Source organism: Monodelphis domestica, chromosome 3 (genome assembly GCF_027887165.1).
Source record: "Monodelphis domestica isolate mMonDom1 chromosome 3, mMonDom1.pri, whole genome shotgun sequence".
Lineage (NCBI taxonomy): Eukaryota > Metazoa > Chordata > Mammalia > Didelphimorphia > Didelphidae > Monodelphis > Monodelphis domestica.
In genome coordinates, this window is record NC_077229.1 from 449646379 (window position 1) to 449672079 (window position 25701).

The 25701-nt window shown below is 36.8% G+C and overlaps 1 protein-coding gene across 1 annotated transcript in view; it reads right to left on the bottom strand.

Moving 5' to 3' along the window:
• OXCT1 (3-oxoacid CoA-transferase 1) overlaps nt 1-25701 on the bottom strand; it is a 176924-nt gene that overhangs the window by 23174 nt on the left and 128049 nt on the right. The window contains exons 14-15 of the mRNA XM_007487410.3: nt 14720-14809; nt 497-577 (exon numbers count right to left, since the gene is read on the bottom strand). Coding sequence (XP_007487472.1) covers nt 497-577; nt 14720-14809 — 171 coding nt within the window. The remainder of the gene's footprint in view (nt 1-496; nt 578-14719; nt 14810-25701) is intronic.

Sequence of the window (25701 nt, forward strand, 5' to 3'; positions counted from 1 at the left end):
GAAAAGGAGGCCAGACTGTCCCATGCTAATTACATGGACTAAAGCTACTTGATCTTCCCCCAATTAAGTAAAAATGGTCTTTGGGCAGCTTTTTAAAAGAGAAATGAAAAGCTTATATTTACATTTTTAGAGAAAACAAAGATAATCAGTGCGGGTGATGCATATAGCAATAAATCTTTAACTCCTGTATTATTCAACAGAAAACAATTATTGTCATTTTTCTTTGATGATGTCACTTTGCTTAAGTTAAGCATGACAGCATTTCAGAGGCATATGTATCTGTGAGTCTTACATCATGGAACCCACATTCTGAAATATTAAAATGATTAGCCCATTCTATTTAACCTATTCCAGAATCAAGCTGATTCTATGCATGTGCTTTACATTTTCAGAAAGGCTATACGCAACTTAAATAATGCTTTCAAATAAAAATTATGTGACAATAGATGCTATAGGCTAAAGGAAAAAGAAAAGAAAAAAGGAAGGCACTTTTTACCTTTTCAGTAATGATACGGTTCACACACTCTTTCCCAGTCAGCGGTAATGTGCATTTATTCAGAATTTTGTGTGCATTTCCCTGCAAAAAAATAAGAAACACCAGAAACAGTCTTTGGTAAGAGAGCTTATTAGAATTTATGTAGCTCTAAGACAAAATGAAAAGATCAAAGAAATGTGTTTATATTCTCTTGTAAGTACATATTTTTCTAAGACCTTTGTACAATGTTGTCTTTCTTACCACTTCCTTTCTCTGAAATACCTCTATTTCACCCATCCAAACCCACACCCAGCCTTAAAATGAAGACAAAATTTTAAAATAGCAACCAAAAAGTCACAAAACAATTCTCAGTCATTTCCTACATGCTATTTTTAAAAAAAATCTATTGAAATATAAATCTAAATATCAAATACCTACTTTGAGTCATACTAAACCCCAAAGTAGTCCTTCGTGATTCTAAACTTATATTTTAGACAATCCTTATCTTGTGTGAAACTTACAAGATCCAAATACAATATTACTTTTCTCTTCTTTCATACATTCTAGGAAGATAACCTCTGGGGACAACAAATACCACATGGATGCTGAGACCTTATTAATTCATTCTTTAAAGACGACACTGGGCAGCTAGGTGACACAATGGATAGAGTCAGAAAGACTCATTTTTCCTGAGTTCAAATCTAAGCTCAGACATTAGCCATGTGGCTTTGAGCAAGTCACTTAACCCTGCTTGCCTCAATTTTTTCATCTATAAAATGAATTGGAGAAGGACATGACAAACCAATCCAGTATCTTTGCCAGGAGAACCATAAACAGGCTCAGGGTCAGATATGATTGAAACAAATGAACAGTAACAAAAGGCGATATCATTACAGGTCTTATAAGAAAAAAATAATGTTTCAGAGACTATGTTTAATTTAAAGGATTCCTTTTTCCTAAGAAGCTGTGCAAAGAGCCCTGGATCAGGAACCACAAGGTCCTGGATCCAGCCCTCAATGCCACTGGTGGGCTGGGTCTGACACTCCTCATCTGTTTACTAGCTACTTTGACATCCTCAGAGGAATGCCAGAAAGACGGAATGAGAAAAGAAATATGGAAAAGGGCTGGGCAAGGATGAAGTACTATTCACATGTGTTATGGTAACATCATAACCAATCAGGGACCCAACTGGATAACTAATATCCATATCTAAAGTAGGAAAGGAGGCAGCCCCATATAAATAAAAGATACAGATATAGGTACAAGCACACCCATGCACATACGGAGTTGTTGCTATTATAGTTGTCCAGTTGCTTTTCAGTCGTGTCCAATACTTCATGACCCCATTTAGGGTTTTCTTTGCAAAGATACCAGAATGGCTTGCCATTTCCTTCTCCAGCTCATTTGATAGATCAGCAAACAGGAATAAGTGACTTGCCTAGGGTCATACAGCTAGTAAGTGACTGAGGGCACATTTGAACTCAGGTCTTCCTGATTCCAAGTCTGGCACTCTGGGCACTATGGCATCCCTAAGCTGCCTCATTACACTGCCAATTCATTTTAATGCTAACTCCTCCTTTAATGATTAATTTTTTTTCCTTTTCCTATTTCAAAGTAAGTCTGCATATGCTGCAAAACTAAATCAAATCAGCTAAAATTTGTGGCAAATATTCTCCCTTACAATTGAGAGTTGTCCAAATTAGGGCTACTATAACTCAAACAGATATGTCACAATGAATTCAGTTCCCAGATGCTGACATTAGGAACAATCTGTGTGCCTCTCAAGAACATCTCTGCAGGAAAGAACAGGTTTCTGTTCTCATTATGTGAACAAGACCTACATCTGGTTGGAAGGCAACCACTTTGCTTTAATGGGAAATGAGCTTTAGGAGAAATAATGAATTTCAATGGACAATGTTAACTTTCAAATTTGACCCATCCAGCTCAAAGTCTTTCACTGTCTTTGTTTCCAATACAGCCAAGAATTATATGGGATGCTATATTTAACATTTCTATAATGAATGAGGCATACCTTTAGAAATACATGAGGTCTTTTGTGAAGACTAAAAGCACTGACTCGCGGAGGAAATAACCTTGACATGGAATCTCTGAAACCATGAAATGAATAACACAACTCAACACAAATCTTGGGATAAACAATACTTCTAGTTGAACAGATGAGCCATAGAAAATTGGTTTTATGTATATTCTTTCCAGATGGAATAATGTAATACAAGGACATCATTAAAGTATAGAACACACACACACACAGAGTATAGGAATAAGGATAAAAAGCTTTTAAAAAAGGAGGTAGAGGAAAAGCTAAGGAATTCCACAATTTCAAGATATAACTGGAATAGCTGATAAAACCATGATTGAACTAATTAAAGCCATCCTCTACCTATATGACATTTAATGTTTATAATAGCACAAGGAATCCAAATGCATAAATGACTCAGGGCTAGAAAAAGAAGAAATCCTCTATCATGACTGGTTCATTCTATGTGGAAAGAACTCCAAAAGAACTGTGATTTTATAACCAACTTGTAAATATTCCTTCTTATAGATCCCTCCACATCAGTGGTACAAGAAATAAGGTACACTAAGGCACTTTTGGTAAGTTGTGAATTGCTTCAACAATTCTGGGAAGTATTTTAGAACTATGCCTAAAAAAGTCATTTAATCATGTATGCTTTGACCAATACCATTACTAGATCGATCGATCTATCTATCTATAATAGCTTTTTTTTTTTTTGAGATGGCAAAGAAGTGAAAACTAAGGAAATGACCATCAACTGGCCTGAACAAATTATGGTATATGATGTATTGTAATACCATGTGCTATAAGAAGTTATGGAAGAGTTTCAGAGAAACATAAAAAAATTTGTATAAACTGATACAGAGAGAAGTGAGCAGAACCAAGAGACTATCTTATATAATAACAACATTATAAAAGCAAACATCATTAAAGCACTTAGGAAATATGACCCATACGATGACCAATGAGTGGATCATTCAACAATATTTCATAAATGCTGACTATGTGCCAGGCAGTGGGGATTTAAAAAGGCAAAAATAATCCTTGACCTTAAGAAGCTCACAATCTAATGGGGTGTAACAACATATAAACAACTATGTACAAACAAGGTACACATAGCATGAATTGGAGATAATCATAGAGTGATGGAACTAGGATTATGGGGAGACTAGGGAATCCTTCTTGCAGATGGCAGGGACTGTTAGGAGACATCAGAAGAAAATTAGGGAAATCAGGAGGCAGAGATGAGGAGGGTTATGATTCCAAAGGACAAATGGTGAAGCTAGTTACCCACTTCCCAACAGAACTGGGATGGCCTCAGGGAGAAGAATGAGTCATTCTTTTGGACATGGACAACAAAGATTTATTTATTTTGCTTAACTATTCCTATGATAAAAAGAGTTTTTTTTTTTAAATCAATGGTATGAGAAGATAAAAGAAGGGAAAGGAAATAGATTTCTTTAATTGTCAAACATTAAATTTCACATATTCCCCTCATCCTATTCTTAGATGCCAAAAATAGTAAAATAATATTTTTAAAAGAAAAAAATGCCTTCTTGTTGAAAGAAAAGTAGGGGACTATAGGAATAGACTGTATATACATTGGGTCTGGTGGTTTTGTTTAACTGTCTTGTTTTGGGGAGAAATGGCTATATCCAAAAATAATGGCAATCCTTTGGGTTTTTTTTTATCTTTAGCAACATGAGTAAAGTGGAAAATATATTGTGTCTCACTTCATATGTCTAGCAGATATTGTGTTTTGCATTCTGAATGCATGAGGGGGAAAGAATTAAGGACAGAAAAAAAAGGTTTTTAAATTAATTTTTAAAAATGTGTATGCACACAAATAGTGGTTATCTAAACCAAAAAAAGCATCTAGAAAACTTATTGTATTAATAATAACAACAGTAATAAAGGAAGGACATAAAAATGTTTTGCTAAAGATAGCTGTTGAGGTCTCTTCATTTCCATATTTCTTTGTTTCTAGTGGTATAATTTCTGCCTTATCCATAACCTTGGTAAGCACCTCAGTTCCTTTCTACCTCCTGTTCTTCATGATCTTCCTTTAAAATTTTTTTTTCAACACTGCTACATTTCACAGACAACTTGGAAAACTCAGGGAATCTTCTGGGAAATTCTTAGAAGGACTGAGGTTCAATATTCTTTCTCACTCTCCTTAATGAGATTATCTCTTATTAGGGGTTCTTTATCTGAAGTCTATGAACCCCTAAAAGGTCTATGGATAGATTTCAGAAGGTCTATGAATTTGAATGAGAAAAATGTATCTTTATTCACCTTAAATTAAATTTAGCATTTTTATCAACTATTTTTTAAAATCTTACTCTGAAAAATGGTCCATAGATTTCCCTGTACTAAAAGGTAGAGACTCCTATTCTAATGGCAGTCAGGTTGTTCAATGGATGGATAGAGGATTGGGTTTGCCATCAGGAAAACCTAAGTTAAAATATTGTCTTTGACATTTACTATGTGACTCTGGGAAAGTGATTTAATTTTTCTGACTCAGTTTCCACAGGTATGAAATGTGTATAATAATAGGACCTATCTCCTAGGGCTATTATAAAGTCAAAGCAGATATCTAAAAAGTACTTAGAGCAGTGTCTGACACATAGTAGGCACCTAATAACTGGTTATTCCTTTATTTCCTCTCTAACTTCATTCCTGAAATATATTCATGAAATCATCTCCAAAGAATCTCATGGCTATCTTTATAGCTGAATTAGCAAATGTTCTTTTAAAAAAACAGGTGGTCTAATTACCTTATGGTCACCAGAAGCATCTTTATATTTAATTAAAAAAAACAAGAATTTCCTATCATTTTACTCATGTACTTTTAGAAAAGTTTCTTAGCAATGGAATCAAAACCTATGCTCTTTTAGACAATTTCAGGTAAAGACCTCAAAGTATAGACATATAAAATGTAGACAATGTCCCTTCCAGGTATCAAAATTCCAGTAATTCTGTGATGCGAAGAATTCCAATGGCAGGAATAGTCCCAGTGAGAGATTTCTCATTTGTCATTAAGTAAAAAGTGCCTCAGAACCAAGGAAGATTGATTTCTGGGTCTGAGCTATAAAGTTGTACATTTCCAGCTCTTTCTGGCTCACTAAAATAATAAACTTCTTGAGAAGGCAGGAATTAAGGAAGTTTTATGCTTTTATTCACAAGACCTAGAATAGTACCTAACATTCAGTAGTGATTTGTTGTTTGTTGAATTGCATTAGTATAGAACATTGGCGAATAAAGCAGATTTTATAACAATGGGTGACAGTGAAGGCACAAGAGAAGGTGGAAACTATGCAAGGATTGTTTAGAGTGTGGTTTAGTCGTTTCAATCATATCTGACTCTGACCTCATTTGAAGTTTTCTTGGCAAAGATACTAGGAGTAGTTTGTCATTTCTTTCTCTGGCTCATTTTATAGCTGAGGAACTGAGGTCAATAGGGTTAAGTGACTTGCCTAAGGTCATACAGCTAGTAATGATCTGAAGCCAGATTTTAATTCAGTTCCTGACTCTAAGCCTGGTGCTCTATTCATTGCTTCACCTAGCAACCTTTTTTTAAAGATTTAGGAAATCTAAAAGACTAAAAAAAATCTTAATTACTAAAAGAATAATTAAAAAAAAACAAGAGTAGTGAAGTGAGTTCTTTCTCATTTCTTTTATTTTTCCATTAACTATCTAATAATTTGTAAAGCATTTTGCCAACTTTAAAGTAAATCACTATATCAATGCAGGCTACAGTTCTTATAGACATTATTAAATGTGTTTGAGAGAGAGAGAGAGAGAGAGAGAGAGAGAGAGAGAGAGAGAGAGAGAGAGAGAGAGAGAGAGAGAGAGGGAGAGAGAGAATGGGCCAAAGAGGAAACTGAAATATAAAAGCATATCCCTGCAAAGTAAAATCTTTAGAACTTTAAGATCTTAGGGAACAGGCCACTTATCTATAAAAAGGATATTTATTATCATGGTCTAACCTTTAATTTCTCAAAAGGTCGCTTCTATGTAAGCCTTAGCCCAGAGATAAATGAGCTTGCATGACAAGAACCACTGGGAACAGAGCTCTCTTCTTGTTCCACTGATATCTTGGGGTTTGACCTTGAATGATTTCTTTCCTTCTCAATATCCCTCATGTAAAATGGGATAATTCTCTGTATTAGCTCAAAGCAATATTGTCAACTAATTGAAGTCTTGGTGGGAGCTGGATCAGGTTATTGGTAAGTTCAGTTTTGTCAGCAGCATAATGCATTTTGTAAGATGTTCTATTATCACCATGTAAATGGAAAAGGCATCATTCAATTTAGTTTGACAGACATTTATGAGCATTTGCTCAGTCACTGGCACTGTTAGGGAATGGGTATAACTATGTGGGGCAGTTAGGTGGCTCAGTGAGGAGAGAGCCAGGTTTGGCATCATGAAGATATGAATTCATATGAAACCCCGGGCAAATCACTTATCCTCTGTTTGTCTTAATCTACTGGAGAAAGAAAAGGTAAACCACTCCAGTATATTTGCCAAGAAAATCCCATGGGCAGTATTGGGGTACTACAGCCCATGGGGTCACAAGAAATCAGAAACAACTGAACAACAACAAAAATATACATAGATTGTGAGGAAGAAAGTCCTCAAAGAGCTTCCATTCTAACTTCCAAGTGATGGCTTATAAGGTCTAACTCTTGAGGTAATTAAAATTAGTCCCAAATAGACCCTGATCACTAAATCCCATAATAAATATGCCATAAAAGGATCTTCTAAGTTCCAAAAACTCAAAGAAATTAAACTGGCCCAATAATGGCTTTACTATGTCATGGTTCTGGGCCCCCAGATGATGATAGACTGCAATCCCTCTTTCTGAGTTGCTGTGACTGATAATTATCAACATCAAATTGCTTTACTGAATTTGAAATGGAGAAGTCACATAACCAAGGACTTTTTTTTCCTTTTTCATCAAGGACATATTGCTAAAAATCATTCTTGAAAAGATTGTTCCAGATTAAGTTCCACAAGGTAAGAAGCCTGGATTTAAAAACCACCTCTCTTCACAAATTGGCTATGTGACCCTGGGCAAATCAATTAACCTCTTGGACCCAGGCACTGATCTGCATTAGCTCACTCTGCCAGTAAAATTAAAGGCTATGAGCCCCCCCAAAAAACAAAACAAAGCAAAAAATCTATAACTCCAAAATTCTAAATCTGTTTGCTTTTGACAGGTTTGTTAAAAAATAAATAAGAATTTATTTAGGTCACATTTTCTAATGTTTCCTGGAAAGAAAAAAGGGCAGGGGCTGACAGGACACATAACTCAAAAGATTTCCATATGAGCCCCTCAAAAAGTCACATACATCAGGCATAGGTTATACCTAATACACCAATTATTCACCAAGATATATATAAAACTTCAGAACAATGTAATTATTGGCTCTTTTCTTCTCCTCAGGATCCAGACCTCCTGCTGGCCAAAAAATTGAAATATAAATAAGATCCAAGCCTGCTACAGAAATAGGCCTCTCATTTGTGCTATTAAAATAGATGCCTCGTCTATGCTTCTATAGGGTAACTGACAAGCGTGACTAAACTCTTCCCTTTCATAAACTGAAGGCTTATACGCTTGGCAATAGGTCTTCTGTGCCTTACATGGAGAGTAAAATCACCTGCTCTGGCAGGGTAACAGAGTTAAGAATTTGAGACTAGGGGTCAGAAGGTGCTCTTGGATCTGCTGTTAAGGTCCTTTGGGGTTCATTCTAAGGATGGAGGGAACAGCAAAAGCCCTTATAATTAATAGCTTTCCAAACTAGACTCTCCCTCCAAGCTCTCATTTTTTCTTAGTCAATCATTTTCAGGAGTGGCTGACTCCTCATGACTTCAATTGAGCTTTTCTTGGCAGAAAAACTGGAGTGGTTTACCATTTTCTTCTCCAGCTCATTTTATCACTGAGGAAATTAAGGTAAACAAGGTTAAGTGACTTGCCCAAGGTCACCCAGCTAGTAAGTGTCTGAGGATGGATTTGAACTTGGGGAAATGAGTCTTCTTGATTCTAAGCCCAATGCTCCATCCACTGGGCCCCTTAGCTGCCTGAGCTGTCATATGAAATGCTAAAGAATGCTTACTGACAACTGATGACCCAGCCTTTCCTTCCCTCAGTTGACAGATCAAACTTCTTAATGTTTGAGTGTGATCAAGTCGATTCTGACTCTGTGCTCAAGACCCTCCAAAGGTTCTCTAACACTAACAGGGCTCCAGGATTTAGATTTTGAGGGGACAGCAGAGATCATCTAGTCCAACTCCTTCATTTTATTACTGCGGAAACTAAGGTCTGGAAAGGCTTACACTTTCCTAAAGTGCAGAAACATTAAGTAGCAACATTAAGATTAGAGCCAAGGTCTTCTGAATTCAAATCTAGTGTCCTTTGCACACAGAACAAAATCCCAATACAGCATTTAAAGTACTCTATAGTCCCATCTTTCTTGACCTACTTTCAAGCATTCCCCCTTTACCCATTTTATGTTCTCACAAAGTTATTTCTTTTTTTTAACCCTCACCTTTTGTCTTAAAATCAATACTTATCCATTTTAAGACAGAAAAGCTGTAGGGGCTAGGCAATTGGCAATTGGTATTGTGACTTGCCCAGGGTCATACAGCAAAGAAAAGGCCACATTTGAACCCAGGACCTCCCATCTACAAGCCTGGCTCTCTATCTACTGAGCCACCTCACTGACCTCTGGGGACAATGTTTTTTACCTTTCTTTGAATCCTCAGTTTTGGGTAAGGCCTTGCACAAATTAAGCACTTAATAAATGCTCACTGATTGCCTAAATTGTAAAAATCTGGGAGAGAGAATACAATGCCTAGCCTATTTCTTTTTCATTTATTCCTGCCTTCAACAAACATTTACTAACAATTTTGTGTATCTTCCTTGCTTTTAAAGGAGTTTAAGGAACTTCAGTTAATAAACAGAAGTACCCCCATTCAGAATTAGATCAACTAAACATACACATACACACACACACACACACACACACACACACACACACACACACACACACACACAAATGCACTTTTTCTTTGTGGGTATGTCTGCAACTTATTATTTTTACATGAAACCATGGGGGAGTAGGGGAAGGACTACCAATAGCCACCTTCTGACTTATCATTCCAGTTTCCCCACTGAGAACAAAACAACCCAGAGGTGTTCACTAGTTCCTGTGAGAAGCTTTCATAGGCAGGGTGTGCTAGCTAGACTGGTCAGGCAGCAATAACCACCATTTGTTTTCCTTTATCAGGAATTGCAGCTGAATGTAGAGACAAAAGTTGAAGCAAAAAACAAAGGGAGAGAGGGTTGGCTAAATGCAGCCCTCACGTTTGGCAAACAAATGCACAAAAATCATTCAGGCTGAGTCTGACTTCAATTTTGACAAAGGACCTTGCCTGATGCATGCATCAACATCAAAAGCAACAACATAAAGTTGGAAAGAATTTTCTTCAAATAAATACTGGTCTTCAGAAGAGATGTGGCTTTGTTTTGTAAGCTCAGAATCATTTTGTCTATGAAATTAAGTACTTCTGGCTGCTCTCTAAAGCCATCTCTCTAAAGAGTCACCTGCGTAGACTTAATTTGTATTGCCCCATATTTATATGCCAATGCTCACTCATAATATTCATTAAAATGTTATGGTAATTTCATATCTCTTGCAAGTTTCACTACCAAACTGATACGTGGTTTTCCTTACTTTGGTCACTGAACTTACTTGTGGGGAAGGAACTGGGCCAAGTCCCTGTCCTCTAAAGCATACAATTATTACTAGTAATTGACTTACATGTTTAAAATAAGGCATATTCTTATTTTGGGATAAGGCATATCCCCCAGGTCCATGCATTAAGTTACGTAACACCTACCACCACCAAGCTGAATCATGTCTAGCTACCACCTGGGTTTATAGAGAGAACAGGAGGATTTAATTTTAAAACTAAGAATGAGAAATTAAGAAAGAACATGACAAAGAAAATACCATGTAAGGCCAGCCAGGCAAATTAGCTGTGACCCAGGCTCCAGGTTTGAAAGCAATTAGGCTGAAGTTCAAAGAAATCAGATGGTGGGCAAATGAGGTTAATAAAAATAGATAACAACACCCAAAGTCCCAATATCATGCTTCTTCAGGATTTTGAACATTCCTGCTACAAAAAGCCTCATTATTCTAGACTTTTCATTGCAGAATCCATGTTCTCAAAATGCCTTCCAAGTGGACTTTGCCATTCCCCAGACTGCCTCTCTAAAAAATGTCTCATCACAAAATGATTGTTAAAAAACACGGAAAGAATTGTAGAAGATAACAAATAGTGAAATGGTTAGAACCAGGAGAGCATGTTATGCAGACTCAGAACTAATATTAGCAGAATAGACTAAGAATGTTACTTCCAAAAAGTGAACAGAAAGATAAAATATGAAAGGCTTAATTTATAAAAAACATGTTGGCCTCCAAGACAACATTTTATGTGATGCAAGAGTGGAGAAGGATTGGGATACTAGTGGATGGGATCTATTATGTGGCTATGAAGAAAAATAAGTTAAACATATAGGAGACCTGTAATTTCATTTGTGATATCTTCATCTATGTAAATTCTTATTTTGTTTGGATTTGTAAATATTTAGAATAATAATTTTTAATTTTTTAAAATTTTATCTCCCTAAAAGGAAGAACTAAGACTAGAGATTTAAAGTATGAACTACTACCTAACTGTTAAAATTATTTTCAAAAGACAAGTATATTTTTATGTGTGCTAGGATTTATTCTTTTTATAGGTGGGCATCTGGGAAAAATACACTTTCAGTCATCTCTTGATCTTAAATTTCATTATCAATTTTAGGGTCTAACCCCAAGGCAAATTTGCAGAAAGGTTCAAAATTCAGCTCCAAAAAGGATTGGTTGGCCTTATTTTAAATAGGCTATAAAATCTGCCCTAATTATCTCCAGGATCAAATATAAAATCCTATTGGGCCCTTTATAACCTGGCTTTTTCCTATTTTTCCAGATTTCTTATGTTTTATTCCACTCCAAGATTCTATCATCCAGGGACCCTGCCCTCTCCTTTTTGGTCCTAAGAAGATACTTATCTCCTGGCCCACTATATTTTCTCTGGCTGTCTACCCTGGCTGAAATTTTCTGCCTCCTCACATGCAATTCCTGACTTCTTTCTAGTTTCAGATAAAATCTGACCTTGTACAAGAAGCCTTTCCTTTAATCTCAGTGCCATCTCTGTGATTATCTCCAATTTATTCTGTATAAATGCTATTTGTACATAGTGATCTATGTCTGGTCTCCACCATTAGATTGCAAGTACTTTGAGGGAAGGTTGTTTTTCTTACTTTCTTTGTAATCTCAGTGCTTAGAACAATGCCTAGCACATAGCAAGTGCTTAGTAAATGACTTGACAAGAACAATCTCAAACTGGAAAAGGTCTCCAGGAATTGATACAGAGTGAAAGGGGCAGAACCAGGAGAACATTGTACACAGAGACTGACACACTGTGGTACAATAGAAAGTAATGGACTTCTCTACTAGCAGCAATGCAGTGACCCAGGACAATTCTGAGGGACCTATGAGAAAGAACACTATCCACATCCAGAGGAAGAACTGTGGGAGTAGATACATGGAAGAAAATATATGATTGATCATGTGGTTCAATGGGGATATGATTGGGGTTTTGATGTTAAAAGATAACTCTATTGCAAGTATGAATTACATGGAAATAGGTTTTAAACAATGATACATGCATAACCCAGTGGAATTCCTTGTCAGCTCAGGGAGGGGGGAGGAAAAAGGGAGGGAAAAATCATGAATCATGGAACCATGGAAAAATATTCTAAATAAATATTTTTTTAAAAGCAAGCAAATTTACAAAAAAAAAAAAGGAATAATCCCAAGCCAATGTTTTCTTGTATAATTTTATCAGTGCGACCTACAATTAACATTTAGTGTTGAAAGGTGATGGTTGCTGTTCAGTTGTTTCCATTGCGTCTGACTTGTTGTGACCCCATTTGGAGATTTCTTGGCAAAAACACTGGAATGGTTTGCCATTTTCTTTTCTAGTTCATTTAACAGATGAGGACATGGAGGCAAACAGGGTTAAATGGTTTTTCCAGGGTCACACAGTTTGTAAGTTTCTGAGACTGGAATTGAACTCAAGAAGATTCTTCCTGACTCCAGATCAGGCACTCTAAAACAAACTAAATAATCAGCGACGAAGTCTGGCACTAGGAAAACAGAAAACCAGGAATAAAGTCTTAGAGACAGGAAACGGAGACTTTGGATACCTAAGCAGCGGTGGTAAAATGAATTAATGTGAGGTGACCCCAAGCAGGATAGGTACAAGGAATGCTTTGACGACACTGACGAGCCGGCACATGGAACAATGAGGCCTCTCCACGGACCTCAGTGACATGAGCATTCCCAGGCTCTGAAGGCCAGAATCTGAACTCGAGAGAGGGATTCATGTGCCAGGGGCTGCCACTCCGCTAAGAGTGTTTTCATACACAGTGAGCAGTCACCGTTACATTGCTGAATAGGAAGGACACCCAAACCTAGATATTAAAGCCTGAACCAAAACATGCTATCACATCTTTTCTAATAACTTTTTAAATTTAAGAATTTTAAAGTAACAAACAAGTTAGTTTTTTTTTTCTTTTAAATCCTTACCTTCCATTATAGAATCAATACTGTGTATTGGTTCCAAGGCAGGAAAGCAGTAAGGGCTAAGCAATGGGGGTTAAGTGACTGGACCAGAGTCACACAGCTGGGAAGTGTCTGAGGCTACCTTTGAACCCACAACTTCCCATTTCTGGACCTGTCTCTCAATCCACTATGCTACCATAGCTGCTCCCATTAGTCAAATGTTTTAAAAACTTGTAAATAAAAAGTTTGGGTTGAAAAAAATGTGTTTTTTTTTTCATATAAGAGGCAAATATTCAAAGAACAAGCAGTCAGTCTGTTTTTTGTTTGTTTTCTTGTTTATTAGCCAAACTGTTTAGGTAAATAATGACGATTACAGCATATGCAAAATAATCGTAACAACTTGGCACATAATAGGTGTAGGAATTAGACTTGTGATTTCTCTGGTAGAGGGGGCTTTACAGTAAAGAAATTCTTTCTACTAATGTAGGTAGGCAACTTCTCTGAAACTTAGTGTTAAGAATTACAGAAGGGACAGCTGGGTAGCTCAGTGGATTGAGAGCCAGGCCTATAGATGGGAGGTCCTGGGTTCAAATCTGGCCTCAGACACTTCCCAGATGTGTGACCCTGGGCAAGTCACTTAACCTCCATTGCCCAGCCTTTACCACTCTTCTATCTTGGAACCAATACATAGTATTAACTCTAAGATGGAAGGTAAGGGTTTAAAAAAAAAAAGAATTACAGAGGGCACTGGGAAGTTCAATGATTTTTCCCAGGTCCCTTAGCCAACATGTGTCACAGCAGAACCTGAACTCAGGTCTTCCAGGTTCTTCTCTAGCTGCTAAACCATGCTGCCTCTAATTTAGTGTTTAATATACTAAATAAAGCAAGTATATATTAAAATGTTTTTACACTTGTCAAATTCCTCTTGAAAAAACATTTAGGTTTCATCTTTATTTAGGCAGAACAAACTATGTGCTTATTTATGCCTATTTCCAGGTGGACCCTGTATTTTATCACCTAGAATATAAGCTCTAGGAGAAGGGTCCATATTGAGTATACGTCCTTTAAAGCTTGAGCACATTGTGAGCTTTCAAATAATAATTTTTAAAAAGGCAACATTTGGGTGTCAGATTAATCCTGGGACACTGGCTTTCTGCCTATTCCATGAACAAGATAATTCCATCTCTCAACACCAGGCATTCTCTCTACTTGCCCCCATGCTTGGAGCATTCTTTGTTCTGAGGACTTAAGTCCCCGGTTTCCTTTAAGACCCAACTAAAATCTTACCTTCTACAGGAAGACTTCCCTAATCCCTCTTCCTGTCAGTGCTTTCCCATCATTTACTTATTTCCTATCTAACCCATCTCTAGTTTGGAAATATTTGTTTGCAAGCATATTTTCTGGCCGGTTAGATGGTGAGCTCTTTGGGGGAAAGGGCTGTCTTTTTCCTTTCTCTGTATCTCCAGCACGTAGCACAGTGCCTGACACATGGAAGGCATGACATAAATGATGAAGAGTACTCATTACCTTCGCTGAATGCTCCATCGTGACGACCACTTTGGTTTTTGAGCTGGACACCAAGTCCATGGCACCGCCCATTCCTTTCACCATCTTTCCCTGCAACCAAGAATCAGAACATTAGAAGAAGCCACATTTCTCCAACTTAATTACTTGTGTGGGAGAGCCAAGTCAAGCTGAAGGAATATACCACTGGAACAAAGTCTAATCAACTGAGAAGAATAATCCCTCTACCTGATTGTTTATTAGCACTGTCAAAACTCCCCTGTAGGGAAGCGTAGACTCCTGGTATTATCTCAGAGTTGAAAGATAAAAGTTAAAGACAATATGTAAAAAAGTCTTCTTTTACACACACACACACACACACACACACACACACACACACACACACACACACAAATTTTAAGTAAATTTGCAATAAGAAAATTTCATAGATACATAAGGGTAATAACTTCAAAACATCTGCAAACTCTACACAACCATACTGGCAAGATTGAGGACATGCTAGTCTAAAATCCTATAAGAAATATGAACATGAATAACTTTCTACACTTATTTATATCAGAGATTTCAATTACTGACATTTTGTAAAATCATCCTCTCAAATTTCCTACAACAGAAAACATTTAGATACTCCACTAAAAACATTAATGGTATTTTCTGAGGACTGATTAAGATAAAAGAAGGTTAAAAGAGAAAACTTTTTTTTTCCAAAAAAGGGCAGAACATTCAAGTCCCTTTCAGAAATAGCAGTCCATTGCTGAATGATACCCATTCTGATTATTCCATCCACCCCACCTTTTGGCAAAGAAAAGGTAGGGTCCAGGGAAGTGATAAATTTTGACTCTGTTAAAAAAATGAAATAAAAAATTAAGTCTGTGACACTTTGGCTTGAGACTCCAACTCCTTGGATGCTCTCCAAATTCTTTTATTTTTGCTTTTCAACCCAAGGCTTTTTGTCAACTAAAAGACAGAATTATATTCTATTTGCCCTTATTTTGATAAGTATGGAGAGAAAAGGTTTAGAAATACTTTCTCACCTGGCACAATCTACAGTCTTCTGGTGGGTCTTGTGTGCATAGGGCTGCTCAAGCCAAAGTCTGAGGTACATAAATCTTTCTCGGATAATGCAAAAGATCACTTGAGCTTTAATGTTTTGTTATGCCATCACCTTTAGGTTATTATCTCAACAATTCAAAAATCATTTAGCAAGTATGCTACTACACTATATGTTATATGCTCTTGTGCCCTGAGGAAGCTACTGAGATGAACAAGATCCCTGCTCTCAGGAGGGGACAGCAAAAGATGTGTGCATCAACATCCAGGGAACAAAAGGGAATGATACTTTCCTAACACAACAAACAGAAGTGCCATTGGAATTAGGGAGAGATTAATATTGACTATGAGAGAAAGCTTCATGGAGGAAGTGATATGGTTCAACTAAAACTTAAAGGATGGGTTGGATTTCAAAAGGAGGTCTCATGTCTGTGAAGATATATGCTATAACGGAAAGGGGAGATGGGGAAAGTCTAAAACAACTGATATGGTGATTACGATTGAATCAATTAGAGCTGAATTAAAGAATTGCTGAGTAGTAACGAGAATCAAGCTGAGAATATAACCTAGGACTTTAATAGTAAATTCTCTTCATATGGTTTCATGATATTCTCCTGCCCTTCTCAGAAAACCAAAATCTGTGAAGACAGGAATAAGGAATAGTAAGACAAAAATGGAAAAAAAGGGCGAAGGGTAGAGAAAGCAGGAGGTTCCAAGGTAATGGAGCAAGGGGGTTGGAGGGGAATATTATTGAAGTTATTGACCACAGGACGGAGAAGCAAGAAAAATTAAAATGGTGAAAACCCACTGGGGAGAAGAATTGGATCAAGAGATCAGATGTCACAATGAGGACAAAGAAAAGGTTAAATAGGAAGGAGAAACTGGGAGTTAAACAAAAAATCACCAGAGGGGAATTTCAGAGATGGATGTGTATATGTACATGTTTATAGACACAAACACACATGCATGTATACATGCAAAGTCCAAGAATAATTAGATAGGTCTAATATATGGTCATAGTACAATGATAGTGAAAGTAGAATGAAAAGAGGCTATCAGCATTGAGGTTGCAAAGAAATGGTTAAGTCAGAGGGTTAGAAAGTGTGTATGTATTATATATGTCTATATATGTATGTATGTTCACATACTGAAAGTATATATATTTAAAATATATATGTAGATATGTGATATAAACATATATTTTATGTATACACAAATATATTCATATTATATTGATATAAATTTACATTATATATTGTTTGAATTATACAAGATACAATTATATACATATGTATGATTAGATGTGCAGATATGCATATAATATAATTTGTATAGAATCTTTTCTACCCCTTTCTATCCAAAAGACTTAAGAACTAAATTCACTGAAGAAATTAGAGAAGTATCCAGGAAACAGCTGGATGACAGTAACAAAGATAAAGAGAGGATGACATAAGCAGATAACCTGTAGGAGGGAGGGAGGAAGGAAGGGAGGGAGGGAGAGAGGGAGGGAGAGAGGGAGGGAGGTAGAGAGGGAGGGAGGAAGGGAGGGAGGGAGGGAGGGAGGAAGTAAGGAAGGAAGGAAGGAAGGAAGGAAGGAAGGAAGGAAGGAAGGAAGGAAGGAAGGAAGGAAGGAAGGAAGGGAGGAAGGGAGGGAGGGAGGGAGGGAGGGAGAGAGGGAGGGAGGGAGAGAGGGAGGGAGGGAGGGAGGGAGGGAGAGAGGGAGGGAGGGAGGAAAGGAAAGAAAGACAGAGAGATAGAGAGACAGAGGCAGAGAAGCAACTTGCCTAAGATTACAAGGAATAAAGTCAGAATTCTAAGTCATCTGACCCCAAATCCAGCACTCAGGTATTCTTTCCACTATATCAAGCTCTCTCTTAAATAGGTTCTCATCATGGTAGATATTCCAAGTAGAGTCTAGTTGACCATTTATCTAAAACAGGGATTATTTTTTCTTCTTAATTTTAATATTAATTTTTAAAATGTTGAGTTCCAAATTCTCTCCCTTTTCCTAGTCTCCTAACCCTAACCCAACAGTTGAAACGGCAAAACAATATGATACCTATAATGTAAAATCATGTGAAGTCATGCAACATAGAGTTCCGTCTTGGGCATGTTGCAAAATAAAACATCAAGAAAAACAATGTGAAACAATATGCTTCAATCTGCACTTAATATCAGTTTTCTTTATGAATGTGAATTGCATTTTTCTTCGGGAGTTCCTTGAAATTATCATGGATCACTATTATCAGAGTAGCTAAGCCATTCACTGTTAGTTATCATTACTATGTTGCTGTTACTGCGTATAATCTTTTTCGGGTTCTATTCACTTCACTTTGCATCAGTTCATATATGCCTTCTTAGTTTTTTTCTGAACTCATCCCCGTTGTCATTTCTTATAGCACAACAGTAGTATTCTACCACAATGATATGCCACAACTTCTTCAGTCATTCCCCAATTGATGGGCATCCATGAAGGGATTCTTTTGTGAGTACACATTGGACCAGATGGCTGTGGAAGTCCCTTTCCAACCCTTAAAATTCTAGGATTCTGGGAAAACTGAATGACAATAGGATTACTTTAGTTACTTCCCTTCATGGATAGAGCACTGGGCCTGGAGCCAAGAAGATCTGAGTTCAAATCAGATCTCTGAGACTTGGTAGCTGTGTGATTCTAGGAAAGTCACTTAACTTCTCTTTTCCTTAATCCACTGGAAAAGGATATGGCAAGAGACACCTCATCTGGACATGGTCATGGAAACAACTGAATGACTGAACAACAATAAAAACAAATATTGCCATTAGAAAGTAAGTCAGGGACATGTAAATCATAAATATCTAGAAGTTATTGTTTCCCTCTGACTTTAAGCACACAAGTTGTCATTATGGATATTTTTCTTCCCCAAAATGTGCAATTATTTTAACAAAACAGGAATATGTAATTTTTGTCTATGAAGTATTTTAGTCATCTCAGAAAATTATTATTCTCTGAGGAAGAAATTAGACTGTCAGGTCAACAAGAAATCATAAAATACTAGGTTTTATTAGTCTTTTATCTTCTGGCTTTCCAATATATTCAGACAGTACAATAAAAACAGGTTTTACTTCCTTTTCAATTCCCAAATGATTTTTGCATTTAAAATAAATTAGTCCCATGAAAGAGAACATTCTTCTACAGCTGCAGAAGCAATTGCCATTTAAAAACTTTATTTTAGATTCTCTAGCTGCTGACAAACCTAGGTTTTTAAGTAACTTCTATCAATTCAGTTCAAGTCACACTGTTTAAGGAGCAACCAACTATGTACTCACACAATTCTAAGGACCTTTTCACAAGTAAAAGTATGCCTAGGGGCCCCTTATTTTCCCTAACCTCTAATTTCACATCTCCCAACTTCCTTTCTGAGGTCTTGAACTGAATGCCCAGCAGAGACATCTGCAACTCAACACATCCAAAACCAAACTCATGATCTCTCCCCCTAAACCCTCTCCATCTGCTAAGTTCCCTATTACTACTGGGGGTCTCCCAGTCCCATGGGCTCACAAGGTAGGAATCCTCTTGGATCCTGCAGCACTAGCCTCCTAACCATCCACACTGTCTCCACTTTGCCCATTTTCTCCAGCCCTCTGGGCCTGGAATGCTCTCCCTCCTCATCTTCCCTGGCTTCCTTGAAGTCCCAGCTGAAAGCTCTGCTTTTTAGTAGACTAAGAAAATGTGCAGAATCTAAACAAAGTCTTCCCAGTCTCCTCTTGCCCTTGCTGGCATTCAGTAATTTTTTCCAATCAAATCTGTGACCCCATTTGGAGTCTTCCTGACAAGAGAACGGGGAACAGTTGGCCATTTCCTTCTCCAGACCATTTTATAGCTATGGAACTGAGGTAAACAGGATGAAGGGACTTGCCCAGGGTCACCCAACCAATAAACTGCTCTATCCACTGCACCAGTCAGCACATTACTAGAATACTATACTCTGCTCAGAATTTCACTTCTCTCTTTCCTTGCCTACCTAACGAGCAATACAAGAAACAAAAAGGACACGTACTGCCTAGGGAATTAGGGAGTTAAAAAGGTTTTTTTATATTTTATAAAATAGGTAATAACCACAATCTAGTGCTACCTTCAGGTTGGGTATGGGGCATGTTTTAACTGCTAGATCACAATAAGGTTATAATTTCAGGTCAGCAATTTATTTGTGATATAATGACTTGGATGGCAAGGCTAATGATTTGGTGATGCCTTCCCTCTTGTTCTTGGTGTGTAACTGCAAACAGTAAAATGAATTAATTTTTAAAAAAGCATGTGGCCTCTGAGAAGATGCTCTATCTCCTATTCTGATCCCTAAGATCACATTAGATGCCTTTGTTCATTGAATGTGAAACGATGAAAACATAAGGCAAACAACAAATTCTTTCAACCATTTTTGAAAATAATGAGGGGATAGATCACTTGAAAGAATACATTAAAATACAAGACATACAGCCTCATGTGGTTTTCTCCTCATTGCTTGATATGACTGAGTCTATGATTCCATTACTTTTCTACTTAAGTTGTTTTTTTTTTTTAAACTTCAGTTAAAACTCTATAGAAGACACAAGGAAAGGCAAGAGCCTCCAAATCCTTCTACTCTAGGGAACTAATGACAGAATCATCATCATCTATTTAGTGCTTATTGAATATTTAGTATGTATGAACTGCCATCAAAGACCATGAATAAATGGAAAACAGAAATTAATAAAACCCTGAGCCTGTTACTCCAAAGATTTCACAATGGATAAAGCAAGAACCCTTAAGCTCTTATTAACTCCCTAGTACCATGATTTACAAGTAATTTCTGTTTCTCATGACTATTTAATTGTAGCTGACATATACCAGATTGTTTGCTAAATGTGCATAACCTGGGCCACGGCACCTAACTTGAAAATGAATATTTACTTTCTTTGTCAACTGCCTATGATTATTTTGTGGTTAGAAACCCTAAGTATTAAGGATAAGCATGTAGTCCAAGCATAAATGAGCATTTCATTATTAAATCTGAAATTACTGAATATTGAAATTACTGAAATATACTGAAAAAATATGGAAAATGCAGAAATCATCAGATTTAGAAAAATAATCCTCAAAGTCATGTAGTCCAATCCAGGATGTGCTGGTTGGTTTACAAAAAAAAAATGAATTAGACTTAATAACTTAAGTAGACTTAAGTAATAGGTTTTATTCATCTCTTGATGGCACAGCTAGGTGGCACAAAGGATAGCGTATCAGGCCAGAGTCAGGAAGATTCATCATCTTCAGTTTAAATCTAGTTTCAGACACTTATGAGCTATGTGATCCTGGGAAAATCACTTCATGTTTGCCTCAGTTTCATCATTTATAAAATAAAGTGGGGAAGGAAATATCAAAGCTCCCCAATATCTAGTTTAAAAAAACCCAAATGAGGTCACAGTAAGTTGGACACAACTGAAAATGACCAAAGAACAACTTATTCCTTGATGGCCTTAATTAACACTTAACCTCAGGGGAAGGCAACTTTATTCCATGGCCTTTATCACACTCTTCCCCTATTGCTCATCTCTCCTCCCCTTAACCTTAGTTATTTCCACGAATTTGGACATATTACTAATCAAAAAGAGGGACTGTGCAGATAGAAATGAATAGTTTAGGACAAAGCTGTAAGGGATGCCTGGAGAAGTGAAAGTGCAAGTACATGAAATGCTGATGGTGGGTCCACAGCTCTATCTTCACATCCACTCGCTTGTGGAATTAGTTCAAATATTTGTTTTAACAATGAATGAATTCAAAACCCAAAGTTGTCCTAAGCCTAAATGGCTTCTTAGTTTTCAATTAGGTGGTCAATTAGTATGTTAGGTGATTCACACAGAATCTGGCCCCAGTGAGACTTTGTTTTCACTCCCACTGCTGGATTAATAAAAAAATAGTTCAGCAGCAGAGAATCCTCTTGCATCCTGTTACTTTGGATTTTGCTTTGAATTTGTATCACATTGTATCACAGAAGTCTGAACATTCCTAGATTCTACATATCATTCTGCAGGAATGAAAATGAACATCAAGTAACCTGGATGTCAGCCAGATTTTTGCTTTAGCTATTATAGACTTCCTAGTAAATGTCTCTCAGGAAAGAGCTCAGCCCCCAACCTGGACAAAAATGATATTTTCTGATTTAGAATAGGAGTTAGCATTTTAAAATACAAACTGATTAATTAAATTTTCAGAAAGAAATCAAGTACTACAGCACCTACACAAAATACAAATTGCATCAAGCAGCAGCAGGATTAAAGATTCTGAGCTTTAAGTTACTTTCTGCCTAAATAAACTCCCTAAACCATTAAATGGCTGAAAGGAAAACATTTTAATGAGGAAAAGGCAGCTTATATTTGCTACCTATGAAAAAATCCCTACAATTTATTGGCCAATCTCTATGGCAGCCCTGAAACAAAATATCACAACAAAAACGATAGGTAGACTTTAAACAGAAGGTAGCAATTAATTGCTTTAGTACCTATTGGTATTTATTCACATTAAATAATATTTTTTACTGTTCATTCATATGGAAATAGCATTAATAGATTGCCGAAGTAAAAAAAAAAGAAGAGTCTTGCTCTCCTATTTTATTTTCTGGTCCCTCAAATGAGATGGGGGATTAGGGCGAGGAAATAAAATACATAGAGCTAAAAATAAATTGCTTAGAAGCCAACACCTTCTCTCCCTCTGATCCCTCTCCTCCTTTCATACCCCCTTTCTAGCCCTCCATCATGACTGCAGAGTTCCAAATAGTACAATTATGGAATTATTGCAATTACATCTCCATCTCTGACAGCTAGATTCAATTTTGCATGCAGAGACGATGACTGAAAGAACATTATTAAAGAATACCACCAAATCACTAGGGTTATTTTTGTTTCCTCAGCTGAGGGGAATAAGGAATAATATAGCAATCCTAAAAAAATCTATGTACCCTATATAAATGTAATTTATATATACATATGTATTTATAAAATAGATGTATGTGCATATACACACATATTTTATTTCTTCTAGGTCAATTATGAAAACAGTTGGCTATGTGTGCTGAACACAGAAACTCTACAAATGGTAGAAAAGGGAGAATGAAGGGAAGAATAAATGACAGGCTTATTTTAGGTTCTAAGTGAAGCTAATACCTAATCTGGATAGGGCATTTCAATAACTTCTTCCTTATTTTATATGTGTGTATATATATGCACATATACATATATATTATATGTGTGTGTATGAGGTTTGCTCTCAGATTTATTTTATCGATTTAATCAGCTTAAAACCAACCTAGCCTCCCACAGGGAGAGAGAAGGCAGCCTCTTGGGATCAGTAGCATCCTTCCAGGGCAGGCTTTATAGCTGATGCAAATGATAGCACTCACCCTTGTTCATAGAAAAGGCAGCTGATGACAAACTCAAACTGAACAAAATGAGATTGCCCCCTGGCAGCCCCAGCTCTTTTTCACTCTATAGATGTAAATGCTCCTCCAACAGCCTTTGCTTTCCTAGGAGTCTGGAAATGTGTTTCTCTTGAGGAGGACATATGATACAATGCAATAAGCAGAAGTCTTTAAAAATGTGTAAGGATTCTCAGAATGATGACCTTCACTAACGACTGGGGCTGATCATTAGATCCCAGAAAGGCCCATGCCATTTCAAGCAAGTCAGTGGGATCGAATGGATGTGGCACTGCTTCTGGAGGCAGAGGGCCTCTGTTCAAATCTTGCCTCTGATGCTCACAGCCTGTGTGAACCTTGGAAAAGGCTCTTAAGTTTCCTCATTTCTAAAATGAGAGGGTAAACCTGATGGCCTCTAAGAGCCTCTTCCAGACGATTTTGTGGTCTTAATTAGGGCTCTGCATGAATGGGGATTGTTTGGACCCATGGTTGCTGAAAGATTGTATTTTACTTAGACTGGCATTTCCTTGGAAGCATTGAGCTTGGATTTTGGAAGAGCTAACTTGAATTTAGAAGTGCAGGATTAAATTTTAGCTCTTCATCTTCCTGCCTAAGAGATGATTCAAGTCACTCATCACCTCTGGACCTTGGTTTCATCTTCTTGAATGTGGGGGACTTCAGTTACATAATACTTGTATAACCTGCACAGGGAGTTTGTTATGAGGATCAAATAAGATAATATCACATATGCTATTTTTAGGGTTGACAACTTTTCAGCTGAAGGATAATGTAGCAATATAGTGAAAAAAAATTTAAGACCCTGTATGGTTTCATCCAGTCAATAAACATTCATTAATTTATTTTTTAATTAAGCATCAATTAAATGCCAGACACTGTGTTAAGTATTAGGAAGCTCACTGGATATGCACTGGGTCTGGAGTCAGAAAACCTGAGTTCAAATATGACTTGACATTTACTGGCTGGGTGATCTTGGGCAAGTTTGTCTTAATCCACTAGAGAAAAAAAAAAGGCAAACCATGCCAGTATCTTTGACAAGAAAACCCTTCTTGTCCTTGTGGGCAGTGTGGTCCATGGGATCACAGAGAGTTCAACACAAATGACCAATAATAAAAAGATACTCCCTACCCTCAAGGAATTCACAGTCTAATGGAGGAGATAACATGCAGACAACTATGTACAAATAAACTGTGGCTAAGATAAAGAGGAAATACAGAGAATTATACAAGATTGGGAAAGACCTCCCCAAGAAGGTAACATTTTTGCAGGGATTCTGCTAGGAGGCAGAGATGAGGGAAAAAGCATTCCAGCCATGGCAAACAGTCAGTGAAAAGGCTTATTTAGAAAATGGAATATCTTGTTCAAGGAACAGCAAGACTAGTGTCATGGGACCATAGAGTATGGAGATGAGGATAAAATGTTGGAAAACTAGAAAGGAAGGAATAGGGGGAAGAGGAAGGGCCAGACCAAGTTATATTAGGCTTTTCTGCCTGGGTCTATTTTTCTTCCTTTCCAGAAGTGATCTGTGAATTCTTTCAATTGGAATTTAATTTTCTGTGTTCAGAAGTTCTGGGAAAATTCCCTTTTATTATTTCCCTTATAATAATGCTGAAGTATTTCTTATTGTTTTTTGTCCTCTTATGTACCTCTGGAAAATCTATGATCCTTAGATTATCTCTGTTCATTCTGTCACTGAATAGTGAGTATATTTTCTTTTAATGTTAATGTTTATGGCCTCTCTTCTTATAGATTGTTCTTCGCTTTTGTATATTTGCATTCCCCAAACTATTGTTCTTCCTTTTGCTTCTTTGGTGAGACTTCCCATTTAATTTCAGTTTTTCTATTTTGCTCATTATTTTTTGCTGTGCAGGCCAGAAAGTCTATTCTCATAATTCTTGTGTTTCTCTCTTTCTTAAAAAAATATTTTCATGTATTTGTTTGTTCCATTAAAATATCACTTAACTCCCTTTCTTCTTCCCCTCCCCCACTGGGGACACAATTTGACAAATTTGACAAAAAAAAAAAGATAACTGTATATATAAAACTATGTACAAATGTCATTTTCAGTATTTATGTTGTTACATATAATGTTCTCTTGGCTCTGCTTTTTTTTTCCTTCATAATTTCATGTAGATCTTTCCATGTTTTTTTCCCAAAATTAACTTGTTTCTTAAGGCAGGGTGGTATTCCATCAGAAGTCACAACTTGTTTAGCCATTCCCCAATTGATGAGTTTCTCTTCAATTTCCAGTTCTTTGCCACTACAAAGAGAGCTGCTACAAATATTTTAGATCATATCAGTTCTTTCCTTTTTCTCCGATCACCATAGAAAATAAACCTAATGGTGATATTGCTGAGCCAAAAGATATACACAGTTTTATAATTCTTTGGGCATCATTCCAGTTACCTTTCCAAAATGATCAGAACAGTTCACAGTTCCACTAACTGTATTGGGGTCTCCATTTTTCCACATCCCCTCCAATATCTGTCGTTT